Source organism: Urocampus carinirostris, chromosome 1 (genome assembly GCF_059441175.1).
Source record: "Urocampus carinirostris isolate Australia breed hairy pipefish chromosome 1, RoL_Ucar_1.0, whole genome shotgun sequence".
In the NCBI taxonomy this organism is placed as follows: Eukaryota; Metazoa; Chordata; class Actinopteri; order Syngnathiformes; family Syngnathidae; genus Urocampus; species Urocampus carinirostris.
This window is the reverse complement of record NC_142349.1, coordinates 42426207-42440179: the sequence shown is the minus strand read 5'-3', so window position 1 is coordinate 42440179 and position 13973 is coordinate 42426207. Positions and strand designations below refer to the sequence as shown.

The following is a 13973-nucleotide window of genomic DNA, read 5'->3' as shown; positions in this document are numbered from 1 at the left end:
AAAACGAAGCCGTTTCGTGCAAACGAGAAGCACGGAAAACTTAAACCGACCACAACAACAACAACATCAAGAGCACCACAAAGACACATATGCAAGCAATCGCTTCTCTGGAGCGCTAACGAAAGGGCTCTCCACGCTTTAACGAGCTTGTGGGACGGTTCTCCCTCACCTCAGTCGTCCATTCAACATGAGTACGTCCTCACAGAGGCGGAATCACCCCGAGCACTGGAACTGGCTGTGGACAACAAACACACACACACACACACACAAGCGTTTGATTTAAACACCACTGACCCTTCCATCAGCATTCCTATTAAGCCCCGGAATGACGGATAAAAAGTCCTCCTGTGTATTTTAAACAGCTTTCTCCTTGTCATCACCGTTTCCTCTAAAAAAGGAAACAGGAATCCCACAGCTCAGTCAATGGCACGCTAACATGAAAAGCTAACATAAGGCACCCATAAAAGAGAAGTACATTAAAAAAAAACGTGGAATTTTTGTTTTCCAGGAGCTTAAATTGCAGAATCAACCTCTTATGATAGAAGTGGGGTCAGAAGATGGGGTGCATCGTTTGAGGGTTCCAAAAAGTTGAAAATACAAATGTTTCACTATTAAATATGTGTTAACAATGCATGACTGAGTTCAAAGAGCCCTTATACTTTATTTACAACTCGGTCAATCAGCTTTTATCTTACTTTCAACAGAGCTGTTCAGGGAAGAACATGCAAGAATGGGGCTGGGGGGAGTGCTGGAGAGTGACGTCATACTCGTCTGCCCCTGGTTGTGTTTTTATTCATCAGTGTAGCATGAAAATGGTGAAAGTAAGAAAGGGCCTGCTTCTAGTAGAGTCGAAACACCAACCCAATCCCTCAAAAAGAAAAAAGAAGAGTTTATTTGAGTGTGTGTAAGAAATGCACATACAATTAACCGGATGAGGCTGCGGTCATCACTTTAAGCCAGGAGATGGAGGCAAAGAGTAACTATGTCCCAAAATTTCTTACGGCTCTTTTAACAGTCCGTTTTTGGCGTGTTAATACAGAAAGTTGCTGTATAGCTCACGTATAACTCGTTTATTTAACTGTATGCTAGTTGCTGTTAAAAAGCTAGCTTGCTTGCCAGTACGATGTTTGAATATATTTTCTTGAGATGAACTGAATGCATCAGGAGTGAGGAAAATTGGTATCCAACCTAAAAAAATCACAAACTGCTATGAAACTTTATTTTAAAAACAGAGTTCACAATTAATATGAGTAGTATTATGTCATTGACATCCCTGCAACAACTATCATTGGTTAGTTTATCAGCCTTTATCAGACTGTCTGCACATCTGTCACACGGATGGAGGCCTGTTTGTTTAAGAATTTTAGTACATTTTCAATCAGGCGTTCCTAAAAACGTGTTGACAATTTGTGGTTATCAAATGTGATCGACTGAGGATTACAATTTTCAATTGATAATTTTTATTCACTCCTCAAAAAAATGAATGCTGTTAATGACAGACTAGCCAATTGTGATCCAATTGTGTGTAAGTCACTGAGAGACTAACAATTGCTAGTGAACAATAGTCGTTTTAGCTCCAAATCTGAGCTCCAGCAGCTTACTTATTTTTTGATTTACTGTCGTTTGTATTTCAAGTTTGGTCGTCAGTGCTGCACTCAGTGACAACTGTGGTTGCTTTTGAAATGAACGATAAATTAAGTTTAGTAAAATTGTCAATGTTTATAAAATGATATGCTGTTAAAAAGTCCTCATATTCCTTTTTGTGTTTGCTTCCAAGAAGCAACAATAACTTTGCTGGGTCATTTTGACCAATGCATTTTGATTATCCTAAATTTTCTGTCAGAGAGGATCAACAAATAATCACGATTTACATCGCATTAATGAGTTCATTGTTCACCATTTCAACATTAAGTCTTATTAGGATAAGCGAAACATGTTCAGAGGAAACTGCTATTTGGGGATGCTTGTAATACTTCAAGAAAAAATTATATAATTTGTTTAACAATGTATCTATACGATGCCCGGCTGCCAGCCTGCGACGCCTGCCTGCCCGCTCAGCCTCTTCCGGGTCCAGCTTTTGCCACCCCTCCGGAGGCTGAAGTGGGGCGACCTTCCTCGGGGGCATCAACCCATTCTGGAGAGCACCGTATTTTGTTTTTTTGGGGGACTTCTGGAGCCGTCCCTTGAGGGGGGGTTCAGTCACGGTTGCCATGGCGCCCAATTGGCCCCAATTGGCACCAGCTGCGGCTCGCTGACGGATAGGCTTAACTTCTATTTATGCTGAGTGCTCTCACTCTCCCTTTGTCAGTCCGTCAACGAACCTCTGCCCCGCAAGAAGTGGGTTTTGACTGTCCGGTTTCCTGCCTGTGTTGCCTGTCCGGTATCGTTCCCGTCTATTTTTGTCCTGTTCATTATTCGCTCCAGTTTTCCTTCCCGTCTAGTATGTCGGGTTTAATCTCGATATCTGGTTTCGAAATCAATCCCGTCTGTCCCGTCCTGTCTGGTATCGACCCCATCTCTACGATATCTGGTCGGGCAATTGGTATCGATCTCGTCGGTCTCTGGCTTCTTGTCTAACGTGCATGACTCCCCATTTCCCGTAAAATAAAAGGCTTTTTTGAGAAACTTTACATGATTGGGTCTAGCCTTTGTGCTGGTCGTGACAGATCTGAATTCATTACCCAATTGAGTGTCATCTTAACCTTGCAAGTCTATATTTTTGGGGGGTTTTATCCATTCCAGAAACTCTCGATAATATCTTATCATTACCTCCATTACCAAAAATCTACCTGGAGCAGGTAATTTTTGTCTGCCCAAAGTTCCCTCAATATTCACAAATTAATCGATTGAGGGGAAAAAAACAGAATAAAAGAAAAATTCAAGCATTTTGAACTTTATTCATCAGTGTACCATAACAGTGCGCGTTGTTGCAGTCATGTTCAGACGAGCTGTTGAAAGCATACATGGCAATTTTGTGTATGATTACCATGTCAGCAGAATCCTTATCGTACAATGTGTACTTTACAGCTTATTCTAATACGCTTGGAGGTCGGAAAACTACAACTAAAATGTAAAGAAATACACTAAAAAGCAGTATAAACGGAGATAAAATATTTTACAATTCAATGTTAACAGAATTTTAACTGGTTTTATCTGAGTTAATTGAAATGGGAATTGAATTCAAGACATTATTTGTTGTTAAACCAACAGACAGGTGTCAGTTATTATAAGAATTGTCATTACAATATTTGTCATGTATAAGACACAATTTCTTATTCCTAAAAAATGACTCAGAGTTTGGGTAAATGCTGTATTTGTGCACTGGTTGATCGGAATAACGAATGATACATTGACCACAATAGTGAAACATTGGATTCTGGAAACAACGGGAATCCAACCCAGGTCTTGTCAGTGAGAGTGCCAAATCCTAACCACTAGAGTAACTAGTGATATAGAAGAAATATGAAAAGGCATGCAAATTTATTCTCATTATTACCCTATTGTACTTACAATGCCAGAGATTAATGTTAGAGAATGTAAAAAACAGAAATGTGTTCTGAAAGCTAGTAAATGTAAAAAAGGCACAAGGGAAACGACTCTTTGATCCAGCTCAAGGGGTCAGGAATCTTTTGACCCGAAGAGCCATAATAGCAAGTTATTATAATTTTTATTTTGAGAGAGCTTCACCATATATTTTAAGAGAAAATGAATTAAACCGCCAGACCTGCTCTCCAGACAAAATCAAAATTTTCAGCACATTTTATATCACTGCGGGACATTAGATTTGATCAAATGTATGAAATAAGAATTAGAATAAGAGCCTGTGTCCCAGATCCACAAATACACCACTTTAAACTTATCTCCCTTGTAGAGACTCATTTTGATCCTCACTTTTAACATAAATAATAGTTTTAAAACAAGGTGCAAGAGGTCACAAAATACTGCACATAAAGATACTGACATTTTACCTTTGGTGCAGACAGAAATGCGCTGTGTTCATAGCTCCGCCCACTCCTACTGCTCACACAATCAAATTACTCTATGAGGTTGGCTGGCGTTTATGGCTGTTCAGTTTTTCTATGGGTTTTCATCATAAAGTGTTTCAACAGTGAACCTAAATTGTTTATGTGAAGGATTTATTAGCAGCATACAGCCACCTTGAGTGAAAACTGTATTTGGGAGTATGCTCTACTGGACCAAACCATCTATCGTTATAGCATTACGTCAAAGCAGTATGCGCACTAGATTCGACTCCGCGCTCAACAGAATTGGAATGCTATAGTTGGGATTTGCATGAGTATCATTTTATCTCCGAGCCATATGTACTCATGAGAAGAGCCATATATGGCTCGCGAGCATGCCGCGCGTAGGATTTACTTTGTTACCTACACCAGGTTAGAGTGGGGATGCCACCCTTGTACTTTATTGTTTAGAGCAGTGTAGTTAGTGACTTGATAATAGTCTGTAGTCTGCACAGGCCTTTGAGACTTCTTGTGATTAAGGGCTATACAAATAAACATGACTTAACTTGCTGTTACTGGGAGGAATTGGTTAGGTGGTTTAGTAGATTCCCTTCTTAGGCATTTTATCAAATTAGTTTGTTTGACATATTTACGCTACTCCCTTGGCCTACTGCAGAATCTCTCACACACCCTTTACATTCTCCTTTTTTTCTCACACCCCACTAGAATTACTATTATTATAGGGGTGTTTCACACCTAGTGTACTGATCGCTTCACTTCACATCTTTGTTTTATCTTGGGTACTTTTGGTAACCATGACGATGTTGAAGACTTTGACAACAAACTGGAGTCGCTCCTAGTATAGTTGTATGCATGAGAGAGTATAGTAGTACATGAGAGTGTAATAGCATGCATGTGACAACATAGTAGGTTGTGCATGAGAATTTAGTGCTATGTTTGAGAGAGTATGGTAGCATGTATAAGAGAGCTTTTGTGCATAGTGTAAGACTATCCTTCTGAAGGGATAGTTGTGTAGGTGTGAGAGCATGACGTTAAATGTGAGAGCAAGAATGATTTACTTCTCAAACGGCCTCTCGTACAGGATCACTCACCGTCGCTCTGGACCTTCCTGAGGGTGACGGAGGGCGTGGCAATTGCTGAGGCACGGAAGTTAGCAGGCAGGGTCTCGGCTGAGTCTGAGGTGACGCCCCGCAGGTCCTTCTCACGAAACATTTTGCGCCACGACGGAGAGCGTGTGAACGTCTTGGTGCCGTCCTGTGACCAAAATACACCCTAATGTCTGTGTCTGGTATTTATGTCATCAAGTATTTTTGTGGTTATTGTATGTTTAGTGTGTGCATAATATCTATGTGCTATTTCCATGAGCAAATGTTTGTTTTTGTTTAACAGTGTTGGCGTGTACCGTATTTTCTGGACTAAAGGCACACCCAAAAGCCCTAAATTGGACAGAAATTTCAACATGCGCCCTGTAATCTGGTATTGATCAGTCGATAAAGTTTATCGCTGGCCACAATTGCAAAACAATGGTGAAAATGGGGATCAAACTAGATAGCAGTGGTACAAACACAATGCCTTTTAATTAATCGTCTTTATCCCTCATGGTCCACTGAATAGGATCCAGGGCCCTCCCTGCCACGATCTGGGTTTGATTCCCGTTGCATCTGATGTTATGCAATTGTGATCATTGATATATCACGCTTGATCAATCAATTTACAGATAAGGTACTTAATTTTTGGTGCAACCCCACTGCTTACTGTACTTTTAATTCAGTTTACCTTGTCCTCCTTATATATGAAAGAAATATCACAAAATACTATTTGGAAGTGCACCTCATAGTGCGGATAATACAGTACTTTGGTTGTTTGAGCTTACATTTGTGAACACTTTGCTTTTTTTCTTTTTTTTTTGGTGTCTTTTCTACATATGAGTTATTTTTCGTGTATGTGTGTGTATGTTTTTTTCAGTGAACAGTTATGGATCTGTCTTTGTGTGGTTCTTATGTGCGTGTGTATATGCAACAGACCTCATCGGGCCGCCTTTCGGTTCCCATGGAAATTAGCGAGTTGTACTCCTGCTCCAACAGCTGTCGGGCCTGGCGGACAGAGAAAAACAGTTTATGTATCAATGTTTTTGAAATTTAAAGTGACGGTGTCTATTATTTGACCACCAAATGTGGCTGTATAGTGCGGTGCAATTGTAAACGAGTGTTAAAAACCACAAGAAAGAATAGAAAACTACGGAGACTCAAAGAGACCAAACCGCAACATATTCCTTTTTTTTGTTTACCAGAATTTTGCGAGGTTTAAGTTTTTCAAATACCGACGCTGCCCTACTTACGAACGAAATAGGTTCCGGACGATCGTTTGTAAGATGAATTTGTTCGTAAGTTGCTTCAGTACTATATTTTGTATGTTTAAGGTTTATATAGGTATGTTTAAGGTTTGTATAGATAACTTGTATTGATTTGTGCTAAAAAAAGAAACATTTCATAAAATAATATGCTCTATATAGATAAATAAAGCTGAGTTTAACTTACTTTTGGAAGATGGGCTACAAGAGGTCTTCCTCCGTGGTAAAGAATGGCCTAATAAAGTGTTTAGACCATTTTATCAACCGCATCAAGCTTTATTATTCCACTTTCATTTCAAAAGAAACAGTTTTCCTCTTCTTTACACTTTACACCAACCATAATGAATGGATGCACGAGATATTAAACAATAAAAATGACAAAGTTCTTAGCACGCTTAGCATCTGAGCCCTTTAGTGTCACCTGTGGTGTTCCGCAGGGTTCAGTACTTGGCCCCCTTCTTTTCAGCATTTACATGCTTCCATTAGGTGATATTATTCGCAAGTATAATATCAGTTTCCATTGCTACGCAGATGACACTCAACTATATCTTCCGTTGGAGGAATCTGCCACACTAAATTGTGGAAATTTGGAGGCCTGCCTCACTGAGATAAAAGAATGGATGTCACTCAACTTCTTGCGCTTTAACTCTGAAAAGACCGAAATGTTAGTTGTTGGTCCATCTAAATGCTGTGATTTGTTCTCAAAAACTGCTCAGAACATTGACAAATGTAATATCACCCAGAGTGACTCAGTCAAAAATGTAGGTGTCATATTTGACCCCGATCTGTCCCTTCAAACACACGTGAAGAATATGACTAATACAGCTTTCCTCCATCTTTGCACCATTGCTAAAATTTGTCTTATGCAGTCTCAGTTGAATGCGGAGATTATAATTCACGCGTTTGTTACTTCCCGTCTCGATTACTCTAAGGCACTACTCTCCGGTCTCCCGAAGTCCAAAATCAAGAGCCTTCAGCTGATACAAAATGCTGCACCGAGGCTTTTATCTAAGACAAGAAAGTTTGATCACATTACCCCGATTTTAGCTAACCTGCATTGGCTCTCTTTTAGCTTAAGATGTGACTTTAAGGTTCTGTTGGTATTATACAAAATCATGCATGGACTTGTTCCCTCATATCTTTCAGATTTAATTTCCCCTTATGTTCCGTTCCGGAGCCTTCGCTCTGAAAACGCTGGTCTACTAGTGATCCCAAGAGCCAAGAAGAGTTCCGCAGGTTCAAGAGCGTTCTCCATTCGGGCCTCGGTGCTGTGGAATGCTCTTCCCCCTGAGATTCGATCTGCAACCTCAGTGGAATTGTTCAAATCCAAGCTCAAAACACACTTCTACTCTACAGCATATAAATAATTTATATTTTATGTTGACAATATCCGTCTATTATTTGCCCTCATGTAGGTTTTAGATGAGGGGATGGTGTCATAATGGTCTGTAGTTTGCAATAGTCTTTTATCTGTGCAGCCCTTTGAGACTCTTTGTTATTAAGGGCTATACAAATAAACATGACTTGACATAAACAGTATAGAATGTTTACACACAAACTGGGAAGAGGAAGCAGATTTTTTTACTTCAGGGTGGGTGCCGGGTGACCTCTCACAGAGCCACATGCTGGTAGCGGCCAAAAGAAGCACTACAGTAATATCCTGTACTCGGAAAAAGGTGCACACAATACAAAATCTAACTTACAGCAATGTCAGGATATTTTTCGACATCCTGAAAAAAATGTTCGTATCTACCGTTTTACGTAAGTCGAATGGTCGGAGGGGAGCATCTGTACCCAAGGTAGCAAGATGGTTCCCTCGAGTCGAGGCTCCTTTTATGTAAAATAAATGCAAATTTCTCAACTTATGAATAATGAAATAAATACTGTTTATATGGTAGATCATGTTTTTATGCTTATTTTCTAAATCTGTATTTTTACTTTTTAACTACTAGGGAGTGCTAAATAATACACATTGTCCTTCTCAGCTGTATTAAATGAATAGTTTTGTAGAATAAGGTGCCCAGTACCTTATTTTGAATAATTTACTTTTTATTTTTGTATGAACCATTTCATTTTTTTATATCCAGTTAGTAAATTATTTATTTAAATACATAAATCATTTGAATATAGATACAAAAATATCCATCCTCTTTCTGCAGGGGTCCGTTACAGCCACATTAGGGCAGTGGGCAGGAGACACCCTGAACTGGTTACCAGCCGGCTGTAGGGCACACAGGGACTCACTCGTTCAATCCCACCTAGGGACAACTTGGATCGGTCAATTAATCTGTCTTGCATGCTTTGGAATGTGGGAGGAAACCTGAGTGCCCGGAGGAATATATAAAACTCAAAGTCCTTTCGTGGACATGGAGCCTTTGACCCTCTATTATGTCACAAACGTCATAACCACAAAGTTTGTTTTTCAACAAAAAAAATGAACGCCACAAGAAATGCAATGTGTATTGTAAGATGTCCAGCTCATCTCTGGGATGACACTGTAAACTGAAAAACAGCAGTGAACAGATGACAAAGGTGCTGTATATGGAGGCTTCTCAAACCGTGGAAACTAGTACTACATGTTTCTTGTGGGGGAGCAAACCCCTATCCAAAAAACAGCCTTGACAAGGATGGACACATCCTGGCTGTACATGCCCAAGACACACCACAGGAAGTTGTTAAGGTAGCCGTGAACCGTGACCAGGTTCAAGGGCCATCCTAAACCTAAGGGACCCAAAATTCCATGTTCGGAAATACTGTACACTTAAACCCAAGTGACACAGTAACCAAACGATTCAACGAATACAAAATTAAGGCATCGTGACAGGCGCGGAAAAAGTCGACGGCATCATTAGCCGAAAACGATCACACTAGGGGTGCATGTACCTGTGTGTTCTGATTGGGTATCTGCAAAAGCAGTGCCAGGTCTGTGTAGTCAAAGGTGTCATCGAGGGCCAGCAGGGAGCCGTGTACGCCGCTCTCTCGAAGGTTGTCGGCATATTCCTTCAGGCCCACGTTCTGCACCCAGCACATTACGCGCTCGTTGGACCACACCATCACGTCTGGGCAAAAGGAAGAAGACACTGTAAAGCTGATGCCAAAGTCCTTGTAAAATCCTGCTCCTGGGTTGTGAAAGTCAAAATATGGGTTAAGTAGAGTGAAAGGGGAGAAAGGAAATGAGCTTGTGAAATAATTTCACACAATTACTGCATGTTTTGTTCTCTTTTCCTTTTTCAAACGTCTTACTCTTACTTGCTGAGTGATTTTCTTGTAAAATGATGACAGCAATAAAAGCTGTGACCACGCCAAAACTTAACTAACTTAAGATTCCTGTGTGGACTTGACATATCAGAATCAGCCAGAATTTGAGCAATTATCTGTGGTAGGCAACATGAGTACAACTTGATATCCATTGACATAGATGCGGAATCAAGCTTCTACAAGTGTCCGGAAGTAAAATATATCACATTGATTAGATAGCAGGAGGGCTCTTCTTTAAGGACCATCAGCGTCATTAGTAATGATACAGTCCAACTGAAAATACGTAATTGACAATAAATACTATAAGAAGAAAATATGTATTTTTCATAGCAACTTGAATTGTATTTAAATATCAAAAGTGAGTAACCCGAGTAATCTAAAATCAAATCAATCCATTTAAAATAGGAATTGTATTCGGAATGAATCTAAGAAGAAGAAATAAATTAAATAGCATTTACTTTGTTAATTAAAACACTTAAAATGTGTTTCACTGGAGTAGATTCCCTCCATTAAGCAACAGTGCCAACAAAGAGTACTTATTTAAGTACTTTACATCAGTTGTTGGAAACCGCCAGACCATTGACCGGAAATAGGCCAAGGGTTGTTTGGTTTTGGGCCGCGCAGAGAGAAAAATATATTGCCTTGGTCTTTGCCTATACTGTATATATATTCGATTACAAGGGCACTTTTTTACCAAGATTTTTCATTATCAGTCGACCAATATTGCTCATCTCAAAATTGTCAGACATTAAACCGGTCTGTGGTACAGAAAGTTGCCAATCACGACTTTACATGACTTTGTGAACCTTTGTGAACTTTCTTCCATTTGATTTTTCAAAATGGACACATTTGTATTGTTGTATTGTCTATCTGAATCTGCTATTGCACAATCTTTAAAAAAATATTTGTTCAAAGAGCTAAAACACGTCCACAACAATGCAGCTTTTTGAGTCCGTCTACGATGTTTCCAATTATCTGTTAGCCTTAATATAGTTAAACAATCCTAGAGCAAAGTTGTGTTTTATGAGGGGTTCAAGATTTTGAAGATTTTTTTTGTTTTGCTATGCTGCTTGAAGTACACAGATCGCTCATACCATAAAGCTCTTTGTAGCTACATTTTTGGCATGCACGTCAAAGCAGAAAAACAAATAGTTGATAAGCATCTGGAAAAACTCCCCTGATTCACTCATTCATCAAAACAGCACTTTATAAGAGCATCCAAGTGACAGTTTTACTAGTCAAGAGCCGCCTGGTGATCACAAACGACTGTTTACTCAGAACAGGACGTTCAGCATAACCTTAGCTAATGGGCCACACGCTGCTTTACCAAAGACATGTAGTAGTCTGCTTTGATACGTCTCCATCACACCACATGCGAAAGGGGTCAGTAACTCCCCCCCAAAGAGACAATTACGCAGCAAGAAGAGGCAAAGAAGGTCCGTGTGAAATGTTTTCTCACCTTTGTTGTGGTGTGTGCTGTCCTCGCGCCGTCTCTCCAGCTCCTTGCGGTCGTAGTTGAGGCGCTTGAGGCACATTATGCCATAATGCAAACTCACCCTGCAGAAGGTAGAGGTAAGATGTGGGGGTTAAAGCGGTGATTTGCTGTCCTTTTCACACCCTTTGACCGCCTGACCCCGTTGAGAAGCCTGGAGACACATAACTAGGTGGAGATTGCTCTCTAGAGAGTGTGACAATACTGATGAAAAAAACATTCACTTTTCATTCGCCACATTACACAATGAGGAGACATATAGTGGACATCACAAGTGATATGATCATCATTACCATCGTATGATGATGGAATAAAATGGGAAATACTGTGGGGGCATCTGCAGGGAGGTAAACTATTTAAAAATTGAGTAGAACCCTTATGCAATTGTACTTTTGGCTGATAATTTTAGATCACAATGGTGTTATTTTTCTGCTTTTACTTTCAGTTATTTATCTTTTTACTTTTTAAACTAAAATAAAAAAGATAAAACTTAATGAAAACATTATTTCAACAATGCAGAATAAATTTAAAAAATAATAAAAAAATACAAAAATGACATAGTTGTTTTTACTGACAGCAGTGACAAAATGCAATGCATGGTAAGAAATGAGCAAGGTTTGGAGGATCACTTTAAAATGTAATCCGATTGAGTAACTAATTACCTGTTGAAAAATTAAATCAGTAACGTGATTAAATTACTATGTGATTGAAGTAATGTAACTTGATTACTTTCAATTACTTTTGGATTACTCCAATACCAAATATGCTATTAAAAGACAAAATAAGGTACATATAAATAATATTACTAAATTGTGTTTAAGATAAATGAACAATGTAACCGATGTCAAATAAATAGAGGAACCCTAGATCAGGTAGTTGCTTGTATTCCAACAAACTAGTGCTCACATTTTAAGCAAAAAGTATAGTGAATTGAGGAAAAAGAAATTGTTCTCTTTCACATGGCGGATATGATATGCTTACCTGCTCTCCCCGAGGGGTGTGTGTGGAATAAAGGTGGATAGAGAGAGGAGCTAATACAGGAAGCTACCAAGCGAACAAAATCAACAAAATCTCCAGGAATGGATGGCTTTGAGCATCATTTTACAAAAAAATTGCATATCAGCTATAACAACTCCTTACAAATTCGTTAAATTACACTCTTAGGTTTCTGCATGGAAAGAAGCTATGTTTACTATTATCCCGAAGAAAGGAAAAGACAAAAAATATTGCTGTAATTACGGACCAATTTCCCTTTTAAATGTCGACAACAAGCTTTATAGCTCCATTATTGGCAAAAGGTTGGAGACACTAATGCAGGAATTAATTAATGAGGACCAGTCATGATTCATCAAAGAAAGACAAACACAAAACACGCTAGGCACATTATTGACTGAATACGTAACACAGGCGAGAGGTCAATTTTGATCAGTATTGATGCAGAAAAAGCTTTTGGTAGTGTGAACTGGAGATTTCTCTATAAGACACTAAGATTTGGTTTCAGTGATGAAGCAGTGAAATGCATTAAATCACTATACCGGGACATAATACAATAGGAATATGGAATAAGATAGTTAGGAAATATAATTTGGAAAGGGAGGCAAGAATTCTGAGTTGGTTTGCCTTCGATAACAGATTTATTCCTGGACAGAATTATAAAGGGTTTCGACAATGGGCATGCAAATGTATCACACCAATGTGTATGATGGTTGAACATGGCAAGCTGCAGAGTTTTGTGGAATTGAAAAATAAATATGGCTTACAGGTAAGTGACCATTTTCGTTACCTTCAATTGAAAGAATACTCTACAAAGAGATAAAATTGGGGACTGGTCATAAAATCATCAACATTTTTGAAAGAGCCAATCAGGGTAAAAGTTTTAAATACATTTTTGATACGTATATATATTTGATGACATGTATTGGGCATTCATCACTCTATATTGAGATAAAATGGGAAAAGGAGATGGATTCAAAAATAACAGACGACGAGTGGTGGAACATCTGCAAAACAGTGCACATCCACTAGCTCCCAGATTCGAAGGGAATTAAACTGGAAGAACCTGGTCAGATTTTTTTATTAAATCCACCAACCACACAACCTTTCAATCACCTCATTACCTTACTCTTGTCTGCGTTCACCTTAAACTTTATTCTCTTACGCACGATCAAACTCCACTACCATAATAGTCCTGCTGCAGTCATCCACCAAAGCAGTGTCATCTGCAGACAACAGCTGACTTACATGCAACCCACCCTCACACACTATATCTGCTCTTCTGGCTCTTAAAACACACCTGACGCACCAGTCCATCTATATACAAATTGAACAGCCAAGGTGACATGACAAACCCTTGCCTCAAACCGACTCTTACCGGAAACCACTCACTCCCTTTACTCCCAACTGTCACACAAGCTCTAGTATCTTCGTACAAGCTTTGCACAGCATGCAGCAACCTGTCACCCACCCCATTAAGTCCCCATATAGTAATAATAAATCATGTACAAAAAATTTATTGGTCAAAAAAGGATATTTTTGTGACCTGCTAGAGTACCATATTTTCTGCACAACTCTTTGGTGTATCTGATGATTAATCCAACTTTGTGTTTGTCTATATCTTTCAGGATGAATTACTGTTTTATCAATTCTCTAACATTTGTTTCTGGCACAGTGAGTAAGAATATTGTTATAGTGAGATAAAATGTGATGCCGTTTTCATTTGTAATCTGTATCACTAGTGGTCTTGTAGTTCAGAGTTGGTACTCTCACCGCTATGACCGAGGTTCACGATTTTGGGATTTTGGTCAGCAATGTTTCTCGGTAGAGCAATCATTGCACAAATGCAGTATTACATGGTAAAACCTTATGTAGAAATGCACATGTATTTATACTG

The 13973-nt window shown here is 39.1% G+C and overlaps 1 protein-coding gene across 2 annotated transcripts in view; it reads right to left on the bottom strand.

Moving 5' to 3' along the window:
- The window catches only part of ppfia3 (PTPRF interacting protein alpha 3), a 39426-nt gene that overhangs the window by 5375 nt on the left and 20078 nt on the right, over window positions 1–13973 (bottom strand). For both annotated transcript variants that reach the window (XM_088339964.1, XM_088339972.1), the window contains 5 exons: window positions 11051–11148; window positions 9217–9392; window positions 6008–6076; window positions 5075–5237; window positions 170–235 (listed from right to left, as the gene is read on the bottom strand). In XM_088339964.1, the coding sequence (XP_088196090.1) occupies window positions 183–235; window positions 5075–5237; window positions 6008–6076; window positions 9217–9392; window positions 11051–11148 (559 nt within the window). In that variant the 3' untranslated portion in view covers window positions 170–182. The remainder of the gene's footprint in view (window positions 1–169; window positions 236–5074; window positions 5238–6007; window positions 6077–9216; window positions 9393–11050; window positions 11149–13973) is intronic.